The sequence below is a fragment of the Idiotropiscis lumnitzeri genome, chromosome 17 (genome assembly GCF_059441095.1).
Source record: "Idiotropiscis lumnitzeri isolate Australia: NSW breed Sydney's pygmy pipehorse chromosome 17, RoL_Ilum_1.0, whole genome shotgun sequence".
NCBI lineage: Eukaryota > Metazoa > Chordata > Actinopteri > Syngnathiformes > Syngnathidae > Idiotropiscis > Idiotropiscis lumnitzeri.
Genome location: NC_142407.1, coordinates 15,798,658 through 15,823,971, shown reverse-complemented (window position 1 = coordinate 15,823,971; position 25,314 = coordinate 15,798,658). Strand labels below are relative to the sequence as shown.

The 25,314-nt window shown below is 44.5% G+C and overlaps 1 protein-coding gene across 5 annotated transcripts in view; it reads right to left on the bottom strand.

Moving 5' to 3' along the window:
- Positions 1 to 22,725, bottom strand: part of gria4b (glutamate receptor, ionotropic, AMPA 4b) — a 71,150-nt gene extending 48,425 nt beyond the window's left edge. Inside the window, exons 1-4 of one of the 5 annotated variants that reach the window (XM_088279207.1) lie at positions 22,573 to 22,648; positions 22,430 to 22,512; positions 8,430 to 8,599; positions 4,371 to 4,529 (exon numbers count right to left, since the gene is read on the bottom strand). In XM_088279207.1, the coding sequence (XP_088135333.1) occupies positions 4,371 to 4,529; positions 8,430 to 8,520 (250 nt within the window). In that variant the 5' untranslated portion in view covers positions 8,521 to 8,599; positions 22,430 to 22,512; positions 22,573 to 22,648. Of the gene's footprint in view, positions 1 to 4,370; positions 4,530 to 8,429; positions 8,789 to 9,782; positions 9,903 to 22,429 lie in introns of those variants that run through there. The other 4 variants (XM_088279210.1, XM_088279208.1, XM_088279209.1 and 1 more) reach the window with 4 other exon arrangements.
- Between the last annotated feature and the right edge of the window lie 2,589 nt (positions 22,726 to 25,314).

Sequence of the window (25,314 nt, the reverse complement as noted above, 5' to 3'; positions counted from 1 at the left end):
CTTAGTTGTTTAGTGGTCGAATGTTTTATTGTGATCTCGTTCTGCCTGTCACGAAACGTTGCTAGCATAGCGAAATGAACAGTAGTAGTCAAAGTTATTTTTATTATTCTATTGTAGGAACAAAAATTAGACCAACTTGTATTGAATCTGATTTGATTGTGCAGGTGAACCTAATTTGACTGTTTTTTTTTTTGTTTTTTTTAAGTAGGGCTCCAATTTGACTGCGTTAGCCTCACCGTCATTTGACCAGAGGGGACTGTTACTTATTTTGCATATGACCTTTGCAAAATGAACAAAACAAATGCAGCATCGCTACATTCGGCGCAGTAATGATGCGCCCTAAGGGAATAAAGTTGACTAGAGTGCAAACTTCTCAACTCAAACACCTTAAAACCACTAAAACTTTTGAGTGACCAATATTTCTGAAGGAAACGTGTCTTTGTCATTATAGTCAAGCAAGACAACTCAGTGAGTGGATATGAAAAGTTTCCACACCTCTGTCGAAATGTCAGCTTTTTGTGATACACAAATGTGAGACCGAGATCAATCATCTATTATATTTTTATTCCCATCGTTAAAGTGACCAATAACCTTTGCAAGTCAATTCTAAAAAGGAAAGGCATACGAGAACAGCTGAACTTTATATCAAAATCAGGGGCACTCAAAATGGTGGCAACTCCCATTTAACAAGAGTTTTAGTGTGATTGACAAATGTAAAAAAAAAAAAGCCCGCAAGAACTCGATGAGGAGCACTTCAAATGTTTTCAATTGGCAGGTTATAGATCACTTTAATAGTATTACTTGGAAAAGATTTATCTTGAGCTCGTTTTCTTTCGCACAAAAAAATTATATTTCACCAGCGGAGTGTAGACTTTCAATATACGCAAACGGTGTACGACCATTATCCGCCTTCCTTCTTTCCCACCATCGTCCTCCCAGCTTCACCACATTAATCTCTCATTAACCCCCCCCCCCCCCTCCACCCCCCCCCTTTTCCCTTTCCGCGCCATCCTTTTCTTTCACCAGCCATTTCGCCATACAGGCAGCAAAAGGGCTTTTATATATTTTCCCAGAAGAATCCTCAGACAAATGAGGAAAGTGTATGGGGAAGAGTCGTCTGAATGAAAGCCCGTGCAGGAGATAATAGACTTAAATAAGGCCAACGCACACACGTCCAGTGTTTTGCCATTCAAGGACACACAAAGGAGCGTCGCCTATGCCGCACGGGCGCCTATAAGAGCACATGCGGCGCCAGTCAGACGGCGCATATAAATGGGCTCAACGCAGATGAAGATGTTTCGATGAAGGCGAGACGTGAGGTCAAAATAATGGGTGGCGCACGAGCCGCCGCACGCCATTTATGGCTGCAGGGGATGAAAAAGACGCAGGGCGCGTGCTCATATTGCGCTTATACGTTTTTCAAGTGTATAGCCTCCGTTCACGTCTGTCTGTAGTTACGACATTGACAACTTCATTTTGTTTTTACCAAGCAGAGATGCTTAAAAACATCAAAAGCATGATTCCTGGTCACTAGCATGACAAAGACCAGAGAAGCTTGATGACATTCTGTTTTCGGTGTGGGGAAACGCTTAACACCCAACTGGACCACATCTCCCGCACCGGCGTCATTTGCTCGTGGTAATTATGCAGCGGTGTCTCAATTAATTGTATTGCTTTATTGCCTTTATTGCAGAAGGCCAGATACCGTTTTTATTGTAGCTCTCAGTACAATGGAAATAAACCATAAATATCCTCAGAGTGGCCTCACTTCTAATAAATGCGTCGACGTGGTTCGCATTCCCACCATGGGTGTGTCGCTAACGTGGGATTAGCATAGCAGAAAGCAAACACACACCCTCCCATGCCTGCATCGCGAGCACGTCAGCGCCTCAGTGGATCGATGCTTTGGATGTGCATCAGTGGTGGCTGACCTCCATGACTACTTACTTAGCGTTAGCTACATGCTAGTTCGTTTTAAATGTTCACATTTTACCTTACATAAAATTTAAAAAAGAAAAAGAACAAAATGATCATAGCAGCAATACATCGACATACTGTATGTACAGTGATCATCCACTTATTCCCATTTGCTATTCACTAATTCGGTTTGATACTCGCATCCCGATCGACCGCTAATAGCGGTCTATTGCATTAAAATGAATAGAAATAACCCAAAGCTAAATAAAATATCCATCAACCGAGTGAGTTGTGATTAGATTTTATGTGGCGTTCAACGCATTTAATAGCACAGAAAATACTGAAAGATGCTTCGCTCCTAGCTACTTCAGAACTACGTTATTAAAATTGTTTCACCGATAGATACGTCACACGGGCTTTTATTGGCCATTAAAACAATATTTGTGTCCATTTCCAATGTTTTATAATTCACATTCTTCAATTCAACATCACCAGCAGCATCGGTACATTATCTATGGCGGCTGTTGTGAAATTTGCTATACAAATAAAGTTGTATTGGATTGTACTGAATTAATGTCCGTGGGCAATAAGAGTAATTGAACTATCCACCGCTGGGTGCAAGATTATCACAAACGTTTTTCACACTTTTTATTTTGTCCAATAAAACAATATTAAAGATTCAATATAGTCTCCTTTTTTTTTTTTTGCTTTATGTCACAACAAGTGACAAGAAAGTGAGCTAGCGAACTAAAAAGAGTGTAAAATGAGTAGCGAAACAAGCGCTGCGGTTCGATAGTAGATTCTGGCCCCTGAGCCATCACCGCCATTGATTGGCTCATGTAATTCTGCTCTGATTTGCCTCGTCCAATCAATGGGCCGCAGATGGGCTTCCTGTGAGAGCGTGGCCATTAGAGCCGAGGTGGACAATCACACCGTTCCCTCGTCTTGCCGGGAATACGTATAGGCGAGTCTTTGTACACGTGAACGTGCGCTGCTCTTGAGCATTTGCGCATTGAGAGGTGGCTTATAGCAGCCATCGTCTGTCCGGCTGGCCTTCTGCCGCCATACTGATCACATACTGCATGTTTCAAGGATGCCGTAACCTTGCAAGCACAAGAAGAAAAGTCCGAACCGGATGACGGGAATTAACGGTGGCCTTGCAGAGAAGCAACTTTTTGGGAAAAAAAAGGAGCACCTTTCAAGCAGATATTTGTTCTTTTATTGTCTGATCTGTGTGTCTTCTATTAATTGTGTTGGAGCTGGTTTCGTTTCCTTGTACAATATTCCGCAAGCACTGGCTATCACTTTATTTTGGATTTGGGCCCATTACATTTGTGTATGATAGATGCTGACTCCCACTCAGAGAAAATTCATTTGCATGAAATGTTCAATGTTGTAGCAAAATAAACTAAATAATATTTAATGAGTGGCGTCACATTATCTGTCTTTCCACATTCACAATCAGACGGTCGGCTATTTTTAGGCTGAAAGGGGCAATATGAGATTTTTTTTTTTTTTTTACCTCCTGTCCGAAAAGCAGACATATCGAATAAATACGCCGAGCGTCTTCTTATCACATATTTGAAATCTGTCACACACACACGATAAAAAAAACGACACAAAAGTCGCACACAAATAACACAACCTTCGATTGGCAAACCGAGCTCACGGCACTTCATTCTCTGCTTAGTTTACACATTGATTTTTAGAACAGCGAATCACATCGCACATAGCACAAGACATTGAGCCGCTGTGTTTTATGGCCTTTGCAGGACCCTCGCCCCCCCCCCACCAAAGTCCTCCCCACCGACACACAAATATTTAATACACGCACAGCCAGAAGGAAGAAGTTTTTTTCCCCCCTTTGACTGGCAGCATAACTTCACATGTGAGTAAACACGACACGGATGTTCTTTGTTCTCTGGCAACACACCACAACAAGTCGGCGTCCGATTGAAAGAAAAAAAATGCCTCCCTCAAATCGACTACAACGGAATAGAAAATTAAACCGGAAACTAAATATCGTATTTTATAGACTCGACTCAACATATTGAAAGAGTTAAGCACTAAACCAATCTGAAGTCAGTTGCTAACCGAAACAGCAGTACCGAAAGCAATTTACGATACAATATTCTAGAAGACCTCACGTTATTTGGCGGTGACATCGTTAACGGCGATTAATGTTTAAGTAATACAATATTAAGCCAAGTCATACTTTTAGTGTCCCAAAAAAATAAATAAAAATTCGGACGCTATGCTATGTGCAAATAAAATCCAATATACGATGACAAAAAAGCCCAGATAATGTCAAGCTTTTCTCTTTTTACCAATGCAAGCGATGAAATTAAGATAAGACCCAACCAAACGTGCATTATCATCTAATTAAAAGCTCCGGTGTATCTTCTGAAACAAACACGGTGTTGATGAGGCCAAAGCACACGAAAGCCACTTACAGGCGTTGGTGACGGCGAAGCTGTTTGCCGTCTCGATGTTGTCCACATGAGGCACCAGGTTGAAGGGCGCTTCGGAGGCATTGGGGCTGGTGTTGTGCAGAAAGATGGCCAAGCGAAAGGCAGTGTACTCCTGATCCGTGTTTCGGATGAACAAGCCGCCTGAGGAGGAACAAAGACAATGTTGGCTGAGGGTCTCGGGGAGGTTGTGCTTCAGGACACGAAGTGGTCGGTCAGCTTGAGTTTTAGCGAGGACGCACAGGCGAGAGATAATGAGGTGATGGGCTGTTGATCCCTTCGGGCAGATCAATTAAAAATTTGTTTCGCACGATGGGGGTCGGCAATGATATAAAAGCAGGAATCTTCACATTTCAATCATATGGAAATCTTAAAGCAAGGTACTGGCCGCAATTATCACAAATCAGGGTTCTAACAACGAAAAAGTTCAGATCTACCTCAGTGCTTCTCAATAATTTTCTTTTAGGCCTCATAGCCCCCCGCAACTATAAATAATAGCATTTTCGTGGCAAAACAAACCAACACCGTCGAGTTAATGCTCGCTGCGCACAATAGGCAATGAAAGCGCCACTGCCAACTACTGGAGTGGAGGTGCAATGACACTTTATTGTAGTATGGCGGGAAAAAAGCAGGTCCCGAAGGGTCACATGTCCGCTCCACTATTTGAGAAGCACTGATCTATTCCATGGTAAATCATCGACCCAATGAGCAAGACCAACAGGGATTACTTCTTCAAATAGCAGGAACGCTAATCCGAACTGCAGCCCATATGAAAATGTTCAGATTTGAAAACCCGTGGAGCTCTCTCTCAAAAGTAATTCATAAATCACAGACCCAAACAGCAAGACCGAAAAGGTTCAGCGAATTCCCAGTAAGCCAAACTCCTCAACTAAAAGGGAGTTATCCGTTCCGGTTTTTCCCAAACACTGCAATCCTAATTGCAAAAATCTTAAAGCAGGGACTCGAAATGTTGGAACCGGAGTGAAGGAACGCTAACGGCCAGGTCTTGCAGGGCTTTATTTGTCCTTGTCAAACAGAGCATGGATTAATTTCTCAACCGTTCAGCAGTATGTTCAGCATCTAATCCATGTTAGCAGGTAAACACCGGTGGTACGGCACGGAAAACTAATTGGAACTGGGCCAACGGGAATGTCATTCGATTCCCGGCTCGGGTTGATTCATCAACTGGTTTTGTTTTTGTCTTTGGGTTGAGGGGATCACCAGAGCACCCGAAGGTGCACGTGAACATCTGTGCCACATGTCAGAGCAATTCATCCTATCTTGCGTTGTTCATTCAGGGGGAATGACGAATGTCAAACCACCGGCGGAACTCCGGCGGGAATATCAGGGGGATCACCGGCGTCATGGGCCAATGCATCAACAGCGGGGAGATGAATGCTTCTGTCAAATATGCCGATCCATCTGCTGGAGAGACCAGATTGTGCCGGAGATGTTCAAATTTGGACAATATATCTCGAGATACTCGGGATTTTCACTGACGGCGCTAACAATCGAAGAGATACAGTTAGCATGACTTGCTAACAGAAGCGCGGCTAGCTGGCGCCAAACAGTCGTAGTAACGTTTATCAAACGACGAGCTGAGCGTCAACTTCAACTATTGGCTTCTCTCTGGCCCGCTCGGCTTTACAATCAAATTCATGCACGGAGCTCCTCATTATGGATGTTCATGCTTGTGCAAATGTCAGAGTTAATTTACGTCCGAGGCAGTTTGTTTCACATTTCAAAAACGTGCCTTCGGGCCATATTTCTTCAGTGCAAATGTCCTTTGAAACGAAATGTCAGGCTCTATATTTTTTATTTATTTATTTTTTTTTTTTAACGGTCGACCTCCTTGAACCTAAATTTGTTACCAAATGCTTGCAGCCTCTGTTAATTACAGACAAGAGAACAATCCGACCAATGAGTCAGAATGGAACAATTTGCATTGCGTTTGGTGTGGGAATTAAAAAAAAAGAAACAAAAAAAAAAAACACGTTTGGCGCTGAAGGGAACCGCCTTCTTGATGACCGCCAACTTTAAAAGCATAAAGTTTAATCATCGTAAACAGGATCTAGAGCCAATCTATTTTTTTATGTTCAATCGAAGGATACTTGACGCTTTTGTGGATGCGGTCGATTGATTTCCTGTCGGGGATGTCAGCACTTCCTCTCCTAGCTCCCCATCCAGTGCAAAGGCAATGCATGCTGGGACATGAAAAAAAAAAATGAAGAGAACAGTGCCCAAAACACGCTTTTATTCGGAGTGTGTTGAGCACGTTTGGGAATTTTGTGCGCATTTGATTTCATGAAACCCTGACTGCGGATGGTATGCTAAACATACGAGCAGGAACGCGCACCCACTACACGTACGTACGTATGGGGGGAATTGAGAACTCAAGTGGGCTGGTCTGATCCCAAAAAGTACGGACCTTAAAAAAAAAAAAAAAAAAAATCAGTCCCACTCTGGCCCTGGCCGCCCAATGACTAAAATCTGAAATGAGCATATTCCTACTCCACATTACTGCTTTCTGTGAACCATGCAGTGTACATTGAGATTGAAAAAAAAAAAATCCACAATTGCAGTACTGGAGGCGATGCCAAAGCATGGCGAGCATCAATGCGACATGAGCCCGGATCGTGGCTCCATCCATCGGCACTTTTATTTCCACTAACAGCACAATGGCACATCGCCGCCGGCCCAGCAGCACGCTTTCATAACAGAACCCGACCTCTGAACTCCCTGGGGGTACTATAGCGTATCACATAATCTAAAGAGACAAGCACAATCGTCGGAACAGCCTGTCATTGCGCATCAGAATGGAGGCTGTGCGAGACGTCATCGGCATCAAATAAAAATCCATTCATCCATTTTCTATAGCGATTGTCCACTTTTCAGGCCATGGCTGAGCTCGGCTGAGTTTGGCTGAGTGAGACGGGTTTCACCCTGGACTGCTTAGCAGCCAATGGCAGAGGCACATAAACAAATAACCAATCACACTTTGGTCTTCAATTAACCTAAGAGGGAGGAGGCAAAAGTAAAACGCAGATTTGAACTGATTGTGAGGTGAACGTCCTAACCACTACGCCAACATGCTGTCAACTTCCGACACTACAATACTACAACGAAAAACAGTTGTCTTCCTGCATCAATGGAAATGCCCCTGTGGTTTTCCTTCTGGTGTGCCAACCTTGGCCACTGGGGGGCAGTACACCACATTGTTCATTGAGACATTTCAACATTCTCTCAGGTCATCAATACAGCACGATGGCTCACTCTACGCAGAGGATAAAGAATATGCTTGAGTACTGTTACATTGCCCGACGACATGTGTAAAGCTAGCAGACTGAAGAGCGAAGCGATGTGGTTGGTTTAAATATACAGGGTGTAATTCTCTTTGTTTTCTGTTTAGCTTGACTGTAAATCTCAACTGGGAGTGGCAATAAACAACCTAAAACCTCTGTTTTTCACGAATTGTTGATCTGCCAAACGGATGCATATTGGTGAGTTGAGTTCACCGCCGCAATACTTCAAATTTTCTAAAAGATTGCTTGCATCGCTAGAAATAATCCTCTCTCAAGGCATTGTGCAAAAGAACCTATAAGGTTGTCGGTGTGCTGGAACAAATTGCAACTGGCCCACTAACCGTTGGTTTCCGACCCTTGATTTAAAGGAACACTCGTCATTGGACGAATCCTGCCAATGTCCGCGGAGCTTAATTGCAATGCACACACGCGCATTCTGTGCACATGCAAACTGCATGGAGAAAAGCAGTCACTTTGCTGCAGTGCGTTGATGAGATGCACACACTCTTGCCTCTACTCGCACGCACGCGCGCGCGCGCGCGCACGCACGCAGACGTACACGCGTACGCACACACATGGAGTAAGCGTGCGCTAACATGCACATAACCAAGATTTGCGCGCACACATCCAAGAAAATGTGTTGGGATCCAAATTGAAGAGACTGACAGTCCGAACGAGCGCACGCATTCATTCATCCACGGTCCATTCTTGGAATTAAAAAAAAAAACACACTCGCACTTACCAATCTGGACGCTGCTGGGGAAAGCAGCCAGCGACAGTCCCCACAAGCCCCAAAATATCAACAAAAACCAGCGGCGTGAAGAAATCCTCATCTTGTGGCGCTTATAAACTGATTGGAGACATTTGAAGCTGCGGCTTCTCGTTTAGCAGCCCGCGGGGCAAGACCAACATCTACGTGGAAAGAGAGAAATCATCATTTAAAAAAAGAAAAAGAAAACAGAGTGACGCATCTCAATATCCATGTCTTGATATTCTCAGTTTTTCCCCCCTCCCCCTTCTTCTTGTTCCTTTGGAAATCTCCAGCAGCGTTTTGGACCGTCAAAACTGCGTCCAGTCCGGCGCTGGAGCTTTGCGCACAGCGCCACCAAAATGAGAAAGAGGAGGGAGGGGAGGAAGAGGATGGGGGGAGGATGGAGGGGTGGTGAGCGTCAGTCAGACGCGGACAGGGAATCTGGATGCGGCTGCAGTCGCATCCACAAACATTTACATATATAGCCGACACACTAATATATATATTTATATTTATTTATGTATTTTTTTCCTTGCGATTGGGTGTCAAACAGACCTGGGTGGTGTACCCTGGCTGTCGCTCCCAGAGATTGCCACTCGGAGGTTGTGTGCTATAAAATGGATACATGGTGCATATTGATTCATTCAGCAAGTTACAATTCATATTTCAGGATTTTAATGAGAGAAGAACAGCTACTTTTAGCAACGGCACTGCTTTGATGTCGGAGCAATTCATGGAATAAATTTAAAGGAAATATTTGCACCCTCTCAAGAGAAACCATTGCAAGGTTTCGTGCCAAGGTCCCAAAAAGATCATTCAACATTGTATTCCTTCTCCTGTAGCAACATTTGCTATGGCATTGAGATCATTAAAGCTCCCGGCCTATCGATAATCATTTTTCAGAAAAAAAATCGTACTGCAACTTTCTAAAATGGTGACTTTCATTGAGAAGGCGACGTCTCGCTTGAAATTACATCTGAAAAATAGCAAAATTATTTAATGGTGCTTCTTGAAAATCACAAAACACTGGATATTTGTTCATTGAATTTTTTTTCAAGTTCGGCGGGCCGCATTAAAACGTTTAACGGGCCGCATGTGGCCCCAGGGCCGTAGTTTGCCCACCCCTGCTTTGGACCATACATGTACATGCGTGACCCTGTTAAAGGGTCATCGTAGGAGTTCTGAGGCAATATCCTATAGGGTGCCATAGCTTGTCACTAAGGTGGTGCACTCAAAGTTCCTTTTCATCCTTTTTTTTTTTTTTTTGTCCCGTCATGACCTCGAGCTCGACCAACTTTCTGAATGAGTTTTGTGTGTTTTTGCATAACGGACGGCAGACATTACGGGCGGTGGTGAACAGATGGGAATCCCACGCAGGTTTCCCAGCTCACATCAGGGGCGACTGTCGTGTTGTTCAGCGACACTTTGGGAAGGAATCCCGTACACGCACGTACACACAGTCTGTCTGCGACTGACTCGGAGGAAGAAGAAAAAAAAAAGTATAAAAAGCCTTGCAAGTGGATAAATCTTTGAGCTTAAAAGCCTCTAAGAAGTAACAATTTCCCAAATAGCTTCCAATTGAAGCAAAAAGGAGGCCAGTTACATCACATTTTGGACACTTAGCGTCTGCTTGCACAATGTCTGAGACGTCTTATTAAAAACAGTCTGATGACAGATACATTGCCAGATGATGTAACGATTCCATTTGAAAGCGTTTAGTGTGGAACTGGGCTGAGGAAAAGCGATGGGAATACATCTAACGCCAGCTAATGTGCACTTAACGCGACAGAGGCCTTCTCTTGATGGGCTTGATCCAGAGCTGGAATGGAGCTTCAATGTCCTCCGTCATGGCCGCCCGCCAGGGTCTTGCCTCTGGCTGGCGGCCGGACAGCAGCAGTTGAAGCTTTTGCCAGGCGCGAGCGGTCCTGTAAGAAGGTGCGAGAAAACGATGTCCTCCATTCTTGTCTTTTGTTTATGATCTGGACTCCAAATTCTGTCTGTTAGGGGAATCGTAGCATTAGTGCAACACGTTCTACAGATGTTTGACATTTCCGCTAAGGGCATCCGAATCCTTCCGACAACATTTGCCTCCGAGGTCTGACGAGTACCCGCAACCGGCGTTTGGAGCTTTGGCATCGTGTTTGTCTGAGGATTTGGAAATGAGTACCCTGAACTTTAACTTGAGAGGTTGCCAGATTGCGCTGATAACCTTAGAGGCAGGACGCTCCATCTCACTGGCCCTTCACACCCGCATATAAGCCACTGCAACCCACAAAAAAATAAACGATTTACAAGCCGCAGACTATAAGCCGTTATAAACAATAACACGGCAACAACTTTGCTAATTAGACCCAAGAAAAAAAAAAAGAGATTTATTTAGCGTATTTTCCGAACAATAGAGCGCCCCCTACAGGTGAAGGAAAAATTCACAGAAAAGCCGCACCGTTGTATTCGCCGTATGGTTCAAAATCGAGGAAAAAAGTAGCGGCTTAGAGTCCGTAAAATACGGTCGTTGGCAGATTTCACTTCCTGTACCATCCGAAATTTCGAAAGCAGGCGTCGGCAACTCTAGGATGGTTATCGGGCTTCTGTGGCGCTTACTCATGCGCTGATCATTTCAATGAGGTGTGTTGGAGGAGGGGAACATCTAAAATAGGCAAGATTGGAAGGACCAGAGTCGGTGAGCCCATCCCACTCCTGACAGCAAATTTCTCGGAGGCCGACAACCCTCAACCCGGATGAAAACCTTTTGGGTCGAAAAGCGCCAGACCGTTTGGCACGGTTGTTAGATTATTTCCGTGACGCAGGTTAGTAAGGACACTTTGGCAAAGTAAAAGGGGTCCCAAAGTCCAGTTTAGACGTTTGAGAAAGCAGACTGTTTGTCTCATCTCCTGCACATAAATAATCAATGACTAAATCAAACGTCAAATGAAACGGCTGAGGTCCGGGGGAAGGTGCAGAGAAGGACGTTCCGGGACGATAAGCGGCACCGGAGGAAGGAACGACAGTGAGAGCGGTCGAGGGCGAAGCGAGGGAGGCGCAATGTGATAAAAAAAAAAATTGAGAGAAATGGAAAGCGACAGCAGGAGACAGAGGGGATCCGAGCCCCGCAGTGGGCCCGGGGAGAAAGTCAGCCGGGCGACTCTCAGGACAAGAATTTGTGAGGAGGCGGACACTCTTCATCTGTTCCACTCGACATTGCCGAGCCATCCACGCCACAGGTAGCTCCCGCCAGGGAGGAGCTTGCCTGACGTCCTTCAAACAACTCGCAGCTCGAGTCGGCATGCGTGGGACAGGCTCCCCGTTTGACCTCCGCAGTGTTTGCAGGAGCTAATTAACGACACAAATATTCGCCTCCTGATTGATCGCTCTGCAATTAGAACAAAGCCATCCCGTCATCAAAGTCCCGACGCGCTTTAGCAGGCGCGTCCTCTAAAATTGCCCGGACAAAGAAAACCGCTTTCTCATTTGCATTTTTTTTCCCGTACTTTTTTGACAGTGCGTAGGTCGGGAAATTGTCCATATATGGAACGAAAGTCTGCAGGGAAAGGATGAATTCCTGTTTCTTAAAAGAGTCTCAGAATTAATGTTAACACAAAGCAGATTTGCATCTTAGGTATTTTTACGTTTGACCCTGAAACTAATCACATCTATTGCTACTCATCGTATAGAAAAAGAAACGTTCCCAAGTTTTGCAGTATTTTGGAATTGGCTGGAAGAAATCACATTGCATTAACCAACATTAACCAATTCATTTCTTTCATTGGCATTTTTTTCTCCTTTTTAAAATGACTCTCCAGTCATTTAAAGTGAAGTTGTGACAAGGAGCTTGAAGAGTGTGACACCGTCGTCGGGACTCTGACATAACCAAGCTGGCAAGAAACGAGCTTGAATTATTTAGATGCTCCTGACTGGGAGCTGTGGGCACAGCGTAGTCGTAGTAGTACAACACACACACACACACACCGTTATTCATCTTTTGATAACACAAGCACAACGTGTCAGTCTGCTTAAAGCTACAGTGTACAGGAAGTTGCGCAAACTACCTACTGGTACTCTTTTTAGGCTATAACAAGACAGCCAGATTCGTGTGTGTGTGTGTGTGTGTGTGTGTATGCACAAAGCTTTGTTTATACCATTAAAGAATTCCCACAGTGAACGCTGAATGAGCTGGCGATAAAAGTTAATGAATAGGGTTTTCCTGAGAGGGAACCTACAAGTCGACCATCTCTAGCCTTCAAGACTCATCGTTTCATCTTTCTCCCATTTGATATTTTGGACGGCATTGACGAGTCAAGGGTGGGGCACCTCACCATCAGCTTCTCAGGATGAAATATGATGCAATGATGATCATAAGGCACGGCGTGCAATTGGAAAAACTCATTTAAGCAGCGGGCGGAGAGCAATGATCGTCATCCTGACTTCCTCGAACGTGCAGAGGGAGGTCATTTCGGAGTGTTGCAAATGTCAAACCTCTCGGAACCTCCGACGAGAACCCGGTACCGGGCATGAGCGCAGCACGTTTTAACTTTCCGATGGGCGCACCAGACAGTTATACACATTACGTGGCCATGTCGCCCTCTGTTAAAGCAAATCAAAGCGCCTAATCTTGATAAAAGGTCAGCTCACTCGTCCACATTACTGAATGTTTGTCGTATCTTAGGAGCAAGTGGAACACACCGCAGGATGGAGTTCATGTGTGTCGCGTTCTACTCTATGTGCACGCGCAATATGTGCGTGTGTCATCACGCGACTAGCATTGCGCTCCCGTGTGCCGTTTGTGATCTCGGTAGACGCTGCGGGCGGGATTACTCGGAGATGGAAGTGGCAAACCGTGCTGCCGTAAATACTCTTTTCCTCTTCTTGCCGCCAACCAGCCGTCCTCGTTTCCACACCTCAACCCTCCGCGACGTTATCCTGTCACACGCAGGATGCAGCACTGAAATATGTTTACTAGCCACCCACCGCCTCCCGTTAGCCAACCCCAAGATGTTATCAAGTCCAATAGATACGAGGGCTCCAACCGGTTCGTCCACTTCACAAACGCGTGAAGTCAATGAATCGGTAATGATGTGTTATTAGCGTCAAGTCTTCCAATTGGCCAATTTAAAGCAGGCTTACTTGCCTTTCTGCTCCTGTGGCATGACATTTACGGCGGTGTCAACGACCGTATTAATGCTACAAGCCAGCGGATGTAGTCTTCCGAAAATGAGACCGGTCTATCCTCAAATATCATTGAAGCGCGTGTGAAATGGAAGCTGCGAAAAAGAGCAATTCTGAATTTTGGGGGGGAGCCCATCGATAATGTCCCGCCTCTCACGACGCATTTCAGTCTCAAAAAGTATAGAGTGACATCATTTACGATGGCGTTTTATTTTTGCGCCACTGCCTTCGTTGTTCTCCGCCAATCCAAATGTACGACCAGTGTGAGTCTTTCAAAAACGGCAGGCATCTGAAAAACTGAAGCTGTCTCATGCAAATGAGCCACTGCTCAATCCACACCCTCTACTGCCGGGCCAAAATTGTGTATGATTGGTTACCATGACAACAAGTGGCTTGTTTAAAAAAAGCCAGCCTTGCGAGGAAGACAGCAAAAGAATTTTTAAGGATCGCATTTTCACTCGTGGAGGCCGTACTTCATGACGAAACTGCCAAATTACACTTTTTAGTGCTGATCTGTGCATGTGGTGCATGCAGCAGACACTCACACAAATGGAGAAAAATCTTCTCAAAGACATACATTTTGTATTATTTTCTTCTCAGTAATTTCTTTACTTTCCCACCAATGGCAATGAGCTTGTCATTGGGTCAATTTCAAGTGACGAGTTTGTCAAATAAAACAAGCTCAGTTAAAAAAAAAAAATAAAATAAAGGTTGCACTCGCTCTTTCCAATTTTAAGGGCATGTCATACTTTTCCATTTAGCGCCATCCTTCTATTTCCCATCTTCTGCTCAATCACAAGCTGTCTTGTCACCACCGTGCACGCCTCCATAGTCACAGTAGAGGTGAAAAAAAGAAACGTGCCAGCGGTTATCAGCTGAATCACAGCGGTGAGTCATCAAGTACACACACAAGCTGACCAATAAGAAGAACAACAGGAACTGCTGACTTTTACAAATAGGTCAATTACTTGCGTGCTCGCACCTTTTGCCTGCCTAAGCTCGCTGCTGCAGATCGTACGCACACGCACACGCACGCACATTTGAAATCGCTTCTGCTGTTGTAACTTTTGTGGTTTAAGCAGCGCCGAAAGCGAGTACACCTCTGAGTGAAACTGCCCAAATTGGGCCCAAGTGTCAATATTTACAAAAGCGCGAGGTGTTTTTATTTTGTGAGCCCCAGAATATGTTCATCGTAGTTACATTCATTTGTCTTGCCGGCGTCAATCAAAAGTGCGCTGCAGCGTTTCTCACCCACGAGAATCATAAAGTGTTCACGCTATATCCACGCTTCCCCCTGCGACTCGCCTTTGCGCTGACAGCACAAATGGCTGTCGAGATTAAAGGCGCTGCCACGCGCCTGTCAAGAGACGCCGCTTCCTCTCCTCTCGCCCTCTTCTAATTTCTCTCTTCTGGCACGCAGACGCCACGGCAGCCATGAGAACGCCAATGTAGGCGGAGGAGGCCGGTCGGAGCATCATCGGTTAAACCAAGAGATGATCAAAGATTGATGATTTTCAATTCCTTTCTGCAGGATTTCTACTCTCCAGGTTTTAGTGTGCATATTTTGAGTAGGTAAGCAGATCATCGATACCGAGCGGCAATTCGATTTATGGATCAAGCCATGACATCTTGATTCAATCAGAAATCACAACCCGTAGTTTGTACCAGGAATTGTCCAAAAATTTTGAAAACATTTTGGGAAATAGTCAAGCTTGCGGATGAGCAACAGTGCCCCCTCCAGGACTGGAGTGGAACAGTATCAACTTAGGACGGCCCACATTCGCAGTTACTTAGCTAAATTAAAGAATGCACAAAAATTTGGCTCAGATTCAATCTTTCTTTTTTTTTTTTTAAATTACAATCACTGACATTTCACGCATATTTTTGGGGGGGTGAGTATAGTGTTTGAATATTTTACTGTGCCAAGATTGCTGACCAAAGTCAAAACAAGAAAATGCTGGCTAGCTTTTAAATTTTATTCAACTTTGTGGTTCTGTTTTTTTTTTTTTTTTTTATTGAAGCAAATTAGTCGAAACAAGCGGTTAACACAAGTCAGTCCTGTCTGGACGGGCAGCCAAGCAACTATTCCTTCTGGCGAGCTCTCTAATTTTAGCCGACGTTCATTCACATTAACTCGTGCCAATTAGTCCATTTTCACACGTTGCCAAGTAATTTTCCGCGCTTTACTTAGGCGACTTCCTGCAGCGGCGTATTCAAATAAAAGCGGCCGACAGGCACGAAATCAACAGTCGGGCCATTTTCCTCTCATTAAACGCGGCTTTTTGTTGTTGTTTGTTTAAGTGCGCCTTCGCCAAACGCGGCACACAAAGGTAAAGAGTCAAATAAACAAGCAGGGAACAATAGTGAAAAAAATTTAAAAAATAAATCTATCAGCCACCTAATGCAAAAAAAAAAAAAAAGATCCAACCACGATCAGATTTGTCAGACGTTGTTGATCGTCACAACTAAACGCATTGGATAAAAATTGTTTTGCTCATGTTGCCGTTCAGAAGAGAATAATAGACAACATTTGTCTTTCATGCTCTTATTTGATAATCGCGGTCGCAAAGCACGACTTCACGAACGAAGAAATTAAAGTGCAGCGCTATCTCCCACGGCGCTCTTGGCTTGTTCGGATGCGACCGCTTGAACAGTGCAATGTCATTTTCTAAATCATTACCCCGACCAGTGAAGGCTCGAACACACATTGGGTTCACTTTCCAGCACATTCTCCTCTCGGGCATACACGCGAAGGCCACAATCCAAAAAGTTCCTCACGTCCTCACTTGGAGGAGGAAAATCAAGTCAAAGCTGCTCTGCCTCCAAAATCAGATTCTTTGGCACCCGCAGAACCGTAAAGAGGCGGGTTTTCTCTCCATGACGCCGGTGCAGTGATTGGTCCATCACAAAGTGGCACCAAGGAACTACTTTTGTCCAAACAAAAGGCCCTCCCTTGCTTCGACATCAATCCTTAGCACCGCTATGCAAAAGAAGCTGCTCGACTCACCTCAACATGCAGAAGTTCATTGGCACCAAGGTGCCGTCAAAGCACTGCTTTTATCTAAATCCAACATATTTCCGCGGCCAAAGAACTTCGTTTACCTAAATGAAATCCCGCAACTCACGTCGACAAAGGTCCTTGGCAACAATAGGCCGCAATTAAATAAAAGCAGTTTGATTTTTCAGTTTTATGTTCACTTCTTCTTGGATGCTAGAGAAAATGTTTCATCAAAACATTGACGGTAGGTTTTTATGACGGTGACAGGTGGAGTTTGCAACAAATTGATTTGCTTTCCTGTGAGGAAAAAGCCTCGAAAGAAGCGCAACTCGGAAGTCAACCAAATGTCACGGCATCAAAACCGTCGCATTCCAGATGAAAAGTTGTTCAATAAAAATGATTTCTATTCCACGGAGGCCACTTGGAGTTGAAGGGACCTCCGCCAGTAAAAACCCACATGCTTAATTAGCAAAACAGGACAGGAAACGCCGAACTGACTTATGTTTTTTTAATAATGCACAATGAGGTTATTAAATATTAAATGGCATTTTATTAAGTGCTTATTTATCGAGCCGAGGAGAACCTGAGCATTAATGTTTAAACAGAGCGCCCACAGCAATGCAAGAATGATGGGGGGGGATGAAGTTATCAAAAAAAAAAAAATGTGGCGTCACCGGCTCGCCAGTCAACTGACTCACTCGGTGGCGCTATTAATAGCCATGGGAAAATGCCATTGCTGTCAAGATTGCTCCGATCAGAGCGCTTTTCCCGTGACGTCACCTGCGAGCTCTTTTGACGCATCGCCCTCGTGTGCACGGCTGGTGTCCGATTGGTCAATCTGCGGCGCCGGCTTTTTGCGATTGGTGGATGCAACGCTTCGTGATGTCACGGCGCACCGGCATGACTTTGAATGCAAGGCCCTGAAATTGACTATTTAGTGTGTGTGTGATTTAATATTAGTTTTAGTTTTTCTTTTAATATATGGAGTTTTTGTAAAGCCAAACTGAATTAAAAAAAAACAAAAAAAACTCACCCTTCCTTTTTTTGTATGGACTGAGATGAAACTGATCATTTTCTCTAAAGTAAGTTTTATAAACGCAAGCTGTTGTTCGCTTGCGTTTGCATAAAAGCATTTTCCCGTTTTATTTCTTTTCATTCATGAAAATGTTTTTTTTTTTTTTTTAATTTTTGTTTTAGTTATTTTGTCCATTAACTATGAGGTAGAAAATCATACACACACAATTTCAAGTCTTCCAAGAAAGTTTGTGGCATGACGTCAGAGTGTTTCTGTTACAAATTCAGAAGTCTTGCTCAACTTTAGAGGCAAACTTGTTCATTGTTACGTTTTAATTTCGCAATCCTAAGTGGCATTTGAATTTTTGTGTTTAGCCATGTGCAAATTGTAACACATTGGAGAAAGCAATCCCAATCGTGTCATTTGAACCACACCGACCCGAAAAAGAAAAAAGGCTTTTCCACAATCAGCGCTAAACACAGAGAAGCTAATCAGGTTCCTTTTGTGTTGTTCAGCAATCATGCAGCAGAATTTCGGTCAAAAAGCAAAAGTTTGAGTAAAAGTGCCAAAAATAGCCAAAGAGAAAACGCTACCATGGTTGTCATTCGCAATAACAAATATCCAAACCAAAATATGAGTCAAGTGTCTGAAAACGACAATACGTAATAAACCAAAAAAAAAACAGAAAGAATCAAGATCAAGGGAAGGCAAGAAATTTTGCGTTTCAAATCAAAAATGGGCTCACATTGGAGAAAAATACTTGAACTGTTTCTGATTATTTCCAAAAGAGGCAATTGGCGTTTTCTTTCCATCTTGAGTGACCGAATCAATGACACATTGAGGAGCTCATACGCACGGTTCATTTTGTGTGGCACCAGCAGAATTTCTCGCAAAAGCGGGCCAAGGCACAATTGAATGCCTGCGAGCAAGACCTTGTCGTTGCTGCCACGCCAACCATAAATAGCAACACGGCAACATTCACACCCCCTTCTCGTTTTAAATTCACAGTTTGGTCTAATCCAGCGCCGAGCTCATCTGAAGCTTGCAACCCGGCAACGCTTTGATCCACCGTGACAAGAGCGACTAAACGACAAGTGCGACACGCTTTGGAAAGGCCGCTCGCCCTCGGCCGGCCTCAATCTGCCCCAGTGGCTTGTTTCGGCGTTGTTGGAGTGTCCTCCAAACGCCGCGTGCGTCACAGCCGCTGGATTGGGTTGGCGAGAGAGCAATGAACGGGCTTCAGTCGCAGCCAAAACAAACGAGAATTTTGCAGAAAGCGAAACTCGCAATGAATTATCGGAACGGATTTATAATCGATTTTAGCAGCAAGGCACTTAAAAGTCTATTTCATTTAGAATGAAACCATTTCAATTCACTTCCTTTTGGGAACAGTTAACTGATTTTGTTTCCATGAATTTAAAAGGGGGTTTTTTTTTTCTTCAAAATTTTTCTCCAAACTTATTTTTTGTTGCTCTTACAACAACCCAAAAAATAAATAAATTGTCCATTAGATTTAGGATTTGTTTTACAATGATTTTCTGAACAGTTCTTATTTTGGGGGGAAAAATAGATAAAAAATGTGCTTTTGTTTCTTTTGCCGCATAAAAAAAAAATGCCTAAAGTGTGTGTTTTTTTTTTTGCCAAGGTCATCACAGAATGGTTGAAGTCCAAAAGAAAATTGTCCGTCTGGTTTGTTGTCTCTCACGACACTGCTGTATCTTTGTTGCCTTCATAGACACAACTGATGTAGACTATTAATCCGCCGGTGAAATGAATGGACCAGATGGACGAAAAAGTGGAGAACCTGATGGCTCACGAGAGGTTGTCACAACGGCGCTGAAAATCGAGATGTTTCCAAGAGGAAAATGGCAGCTGTGGTCATGCGCGCTCTCGACGCCCGCCACCTTGAAGACAGGAAAGGCACCTGATCCCTCGAGAGCCTTTGCCAAGACCTTGCAAACCAAGGACGACTTTCATGTGCCAAACACCTTCACAAAATCTCGCCATCCTCCCCCGCCTCCTCCTCAGCTGGCAAAAATATCCTGGAATTTATCCCGAAACGCTTCAGAAAGGAAAATGGAAGCCATTGTGGACATCGTGTCGTTATTTGGACACCAATGATATTTTCCGTGGCTCATTTTGAGATCTTAAACAAAATGACATCCGTGTTCACAATTTGGAGTCGCAAATATTTTCAAGTTGCTTTCACCTCTGACCCGCACGGCTAGAATCCGTTTTCTGTCGCATCTTGGATTGCGCGCTAAACCGCCAGGCCCAACAACAGCAGAGTGAAGCCTCAATTACGGCGGCGAGGTGAGAGGACGAGACAGGCTCATCCATCACCGTCAGGGGAGGAGCGGCGAGGTGAGGCGAGGCGCTCGCAATTGGCAGCTGCCCGTTTCCCAAAAAAACTCTCAAGTATTGTGCAGAATTACCATGCAAAAGCTGCCGCGGCGGCCAACTTTTCAATGACACTCGCTTCCGTTGCGCCCAAATGCACAAAGATGCACAAACGGCGGCCGCTGCTCAGCCTCTTGTCTCGTCACAAAGTCACGCCATCCACATGTGCTTGAACATCTGCTCAAAGCAAACTATCAAATCCGAGGAAAGCAATTGTTATCTTGTTGGCTGTCACGTCCAAAATTGTCTCCATGTAAATATTTACCAAATATGGAAATTGCTTTGAAAGCAGTTCAGATTGCAACTGGTTCCAAGTCACGGAATACCTCAAGGATATGCGCCAAGACCACGACTATTTGTTTTGCAGATGGTGACTTGTTGCAAATGTTTCAAATTTTAGGCGACATCAACAGCAACTGGGAGGACTCGACTGGATTCAATGAGAAACATTGAAGGATAGTCGGCATTTCTTTTTCGATTAATTTCCTTGTCAACGGACAAACCGATTTGTATTTGTCAAGTAGTTATGAGCCAATCCCAAAATTCGTCTTCGTAGAGGTTTCAAGAAATTTCCTTTCTATTTTTTATCCACGATGAACACTACAATATGAGTTGATTCGTGCCTGTTTTCGTTGTTTCCTTCCAGAAACATACAAATTTGTAGACGGTGTAGAAAAATATCCTTCATCAAGCCTAAAGATGACATGTGATCTAGTCAAATATTTCTCCAAAAAGGACTTTCTTCGGGTTTCTGAGCGAATGGAGCGCCACCCGATGTTTTGGCATGCAAATAACAGACAGATTTTTATTTTATTTTTTTTTAATTAAAAATACGTTGCTGCGAATGCCAATCTTTTCCGAAGAAAAATCTGTTATTTCAGCACTTACGATGAGGGAGCCGCTCATGGCCAATTTATTCAGTCTCTTCAAACAAGACTTGCGCACAATGCCGTGTGTTTGTGTGTCCACACAACATATGGCTTTGTTTAAAGGAAGCCTTCCATGTTTGAAATGGCCAGACGGAGAGATGCAACCCCGAAAACAAAGCCAAGCCCTCCAAGGGAGGAAAAATGTGGGTCACCCGCACGCGACAAAAAAAAAAAAGGCGCCACTGGGAACTTCAACGTTTCTCCCCTCTTCTTCCGCTTTCCATTTGAGATTCCAACCTCATTTTCTGTCTGATTAGGAGGAATGCTCGTGTGGAAATATCAAATCTGTGGCAGTAATTGCCCCGGCAGGCAACAGATGCGCTTTAAAGTGCTAATGCAAGAAGCAGGACGAAAATGGAGTCAGCACTTTGGTGCGGCGGCGCTGATAACAAGGCCGCCGCAAAGTCACTTAAAAGTCAATCAATGTTTAGGGAAAGTCGGGAGTAGAGTGAATTCCCGCTTCGCCTCGTCAAATGTCGGCTTCAATTGCTTTGAAAGCATTTTGGCGAGCCTCCGCGGTCTCGGCAAACCTTTGCCAGATCCCCCCGGAGTGTTGATCTTTTTGAAGCGTTGAGCAAAAAAATAAATCAACCGCCCGCCCCCAACAAATCTCACGCCGGGCTTATTTATCGGCTGTCCAACTTGGGCGCCGTGTGCGTTGTATCGATTGGCGGCACGGGAGAAGCACAAAAGCCGCGGCGTTAATGATCCGCCGGAGAAATGAAGCCCGTTTGCGGCTAATTGTGTGTTCAGCGTGTCGGAGACTCTTGACATGCACCGGCCGGCCGAGGACGGCGTCTTCGCCCGTTATTGTCCTCTTGAGCCGAGCTAAAACACGCGTATGGACGAATGCGTTACGCTTAGCAACGACACGAACAAGGGAATGGCTCCGGGCTAAACGGGAAGATGAGTCGAGGAGGGACTTTTGTGGCATCGGTCTGCGAGCGCGTTGTTCCTCACTGAACCGCCATCACGTGTCGACATGTTTGGAATTGGTGGACTAATGGGATACGGCAGGGTTTACAAATAATTATGCGCTCCCTTTTTTTTTTTTTAAATTGCTTATCAAACCTCTCACGTCAAATGTTTAAAATAATTTAAAGAACGCAACATCACATGATTTATTACAATGCAATTTTGGTAGGCTTTGAATTTTTTTTTTTTGCCGTGGGAAAAGCAAAACTCATCTCTGTTGAGTGTTTTTTTGCTCTGGGGAGGACGCGTTCTAATTAGCGGCTAATGAGCTCAAAGCGCTGGAAACAAACTGTCAACAGCGCGTTGACTCGTATCACGAAGACGACCGCTAAATTCTCACGCTAACCGCCTCTCAAAGTCATTGGATTTCTCCCTTGTGTGGCGTGGCATTTTGGACCGGATTAATGACTGGCTGAATTTACGATGCAAACTTATGGATAATGTTGACCTATAAATCATTCACGCTGGCCCAACCCCATTCGATAGCGACCACTGGAAATTACAGGCTTACCTCCAGCACATAAATTATCCATCAGGTTTCAATCAGTCGCCTCTGAAGCTCCCTCACTGCAGCTTCTCTGGCCGACAGGAAGGCTGCGATGCAAAAAAAAAAAAGTATGGCAGCAAAAAAAAAGAAACAATGATTAGATGTACCTTATGCAAGAATGATTTTTTTTTTTCGTTCAAATGAATCTATTTCAGGGACAGGATATAAACATGCCAGAGTGAGCCAAAACGACTGTCAAATATCATATCAAGAATGTTTGACGTATCTTTTGGGAATTAATGTTGTCACAAAGATCAGCCACCCAAAAGGCACAGGTGAAACCCTTTAGGGCGTGGCTAGCAATCAAAAAGACGGAGAAAAATGGGGGGCAGCCTTTGAACTGAAGTCAAGGTTTATTTTCTTATACATTTGAGTTTATTGTAATTAATTGAATAATTAAATATCACAAGAAGAATGAAAAACAATTGAAATAAAAGTATTTATATAAAATTGTGTAAAAAAAAAAGGCTAAAAAAATTCTTTGGATCTGTGAGCCTTTAATAATTGTTTGATATATATATATATATATATATATATGTGTGTGTGTGTGTGTGTGTGAGTACAAGCATGTGACTAACAATACTGACAGTGTCCTGTGTTCCATAATTGCCCTTCCCTGCCCCAGATTGTCTGGAGCACAATTTAAACTCCCTTATTATCTTTTGAAAGGGATGTTTTTGTCAGAGGCTGTTCCATACATGAATGATTTTTGGATGGTTTGATGGGGACAGTGAACTGGAAAATACAAAGTATTTGGCAGCGTTCCTGTTGTCAATGTTTTTATCCTCACTGCCCCGGGACTGTCACCTGAGTTGGCCCGGAGTTTAAAAAAAAAACGCAAGAACGGGTGGACCACGCGACGAGCATTTGGGTGTGAAAAAAAAATCCTTGGACTGTACTGGCAGCATTATAATTAGTTTCAGGGGAGTGGTGTGTTTAAGGACGATAAGCGAGTGCCGGGTTGGATGAAGAGGAGTCAGCAGCAGCTTGTTATCTGTGTCGAGCAGAGGGGGGGGGGCAGCAAAACACCCTAATAACTTTGAGAGACAAGGGTTCGGGGGTTGTGTTGATGCTGCCACTGGCAAAAGATTACCAAAAAAAAGAAGAAGAAGCAAATACACCAACTCAGACCTCCATCTGCATATTCTTGAAAATCACCTTTTTTTTTTTTTTTTGCATCATTGCTAATGACTCCCAAGGCTGTGTTCCTCCGAAACCTGGAAAGTCGCCGCGCTCACACCGCTGCCGGCCAGCCGTCGTCGCAGGACCAGACCGTTGCGTGCTTGCGCCTGTTAGCACGGTCAATACGCGCTCAATCGTTATTCACGCTGTGTTACAGCTGCAGAGAAGATGCAGCGCATGTCAGGATGTGCCAGTCAAGTGACCCCCCCTCCCCTTTCCCCGTACGACGTGAGGAGGCACAACAGGACTGGAAAAGCTCAAGTGGCTTCTGGGAAATTGCACGCCATGATGATTTTCACCACAGCGCGACTGATATGGCTGATTGAGCGCAGGCTATTATTGTTATCGGCTGGAAATTGAAAGTAAAGTGCATGTTTAGCTTCTCCGGAAGGTCAACACGCCGGAAAGCACTTCTTTTTTTCACCTGTCCAAAAAAGTTGAATGCTGCACTATTAGCAGGTTTTCATGAAACAAGCAACGAGCAAAAATGAAGACTAACAAGGGCCATCTACGAGTTTTTCGGCCAGCGTCGTGTGGCCTTCGCATGCCAACCGTGAGATAAATATGACATCAAAATGAGGATCTGGGTAGCGGCAGTCTCGGGATGGCCGGACTTCCGCGTTTCCTGGCCAGCTCGCCAAGTTCCTCCGTAAGGTTCTTGAGTTGTTCCCAGGCCATCTGTGAGACGTAGTCCCTTTGGTGTCTTAGGTCGGCCCCAAGGCCCAAGATGTCGACCCTATTTGCAAGGAACACCGCACCGGGGAAGCCACGAGACGGCCTTCACATGTAAGGTCAATTTCCAGCCAGTTCCCTTGACTGACGTGCTGTCACAAGATCGGGATTTGGTCCCCAAATGCGGCACGATGCTCGTCAGAGATGAGCTCAAAGTAGAAAGCACCGAACACGAGACATAAAATGTACATTTTGGTTTCAATGCGCCATCCAACTCCACTTCACGTCCTGCTTAGATGGGAGGGAGCAAAACCTCTGCATCTCTCGTGGATGATTGAGCTCGTCACTCGACACTCAGAGCGTGTGCGGTGACCTTGTCCTTTCAGTCACGACCCGGAGCTTATGACAATAGCGGAGTGTAAAAACATAAAGACACCGGAGAATTGAGCGCTTCAGCCTTTTGATTGCCCTCTCGCTTCACTGCGACAGTCTGGAATGGCAGACGGCACGTTGATCTCACTCCCGACACGGAAGATCGAGAGATACCTCGAGGACCAACTTCAGTCCCCAGACAACTTTGAGCATCACCGATTAACTCATTCGCTGCCATTGACGGATATAGACGTCCAAAATGACGTTCATTTCTGGGCTGGCAGCGAATGAGTTAAATGTTCACGTTAATGTCTAATTCCTCGGGTCTCTGTCGGGAACTACTCGGAGCAAGAAGAAGGTCTGGAATATTGTGAGGAACTTGAACTTGCAAGCAAATCTTTCATAAAAGACAGTCGAAATGACTTTTCGGGTCAGTTTTGTCATTGTGATGCGGCCCAAGCCTGTCAAACTCGAGTTTTGAAATGTTTGTCACAATTCATCTCCTCTCCAGCAGAGGGCAGAACAAAGTTGACTGGGCGACGGGGTCGTTCATGGGGAAGCGCAGAAGTTTGAGATTTGGCCTTGAACCGTCTGTCGAGGACTTTTTTTTTTCTTCTACATCG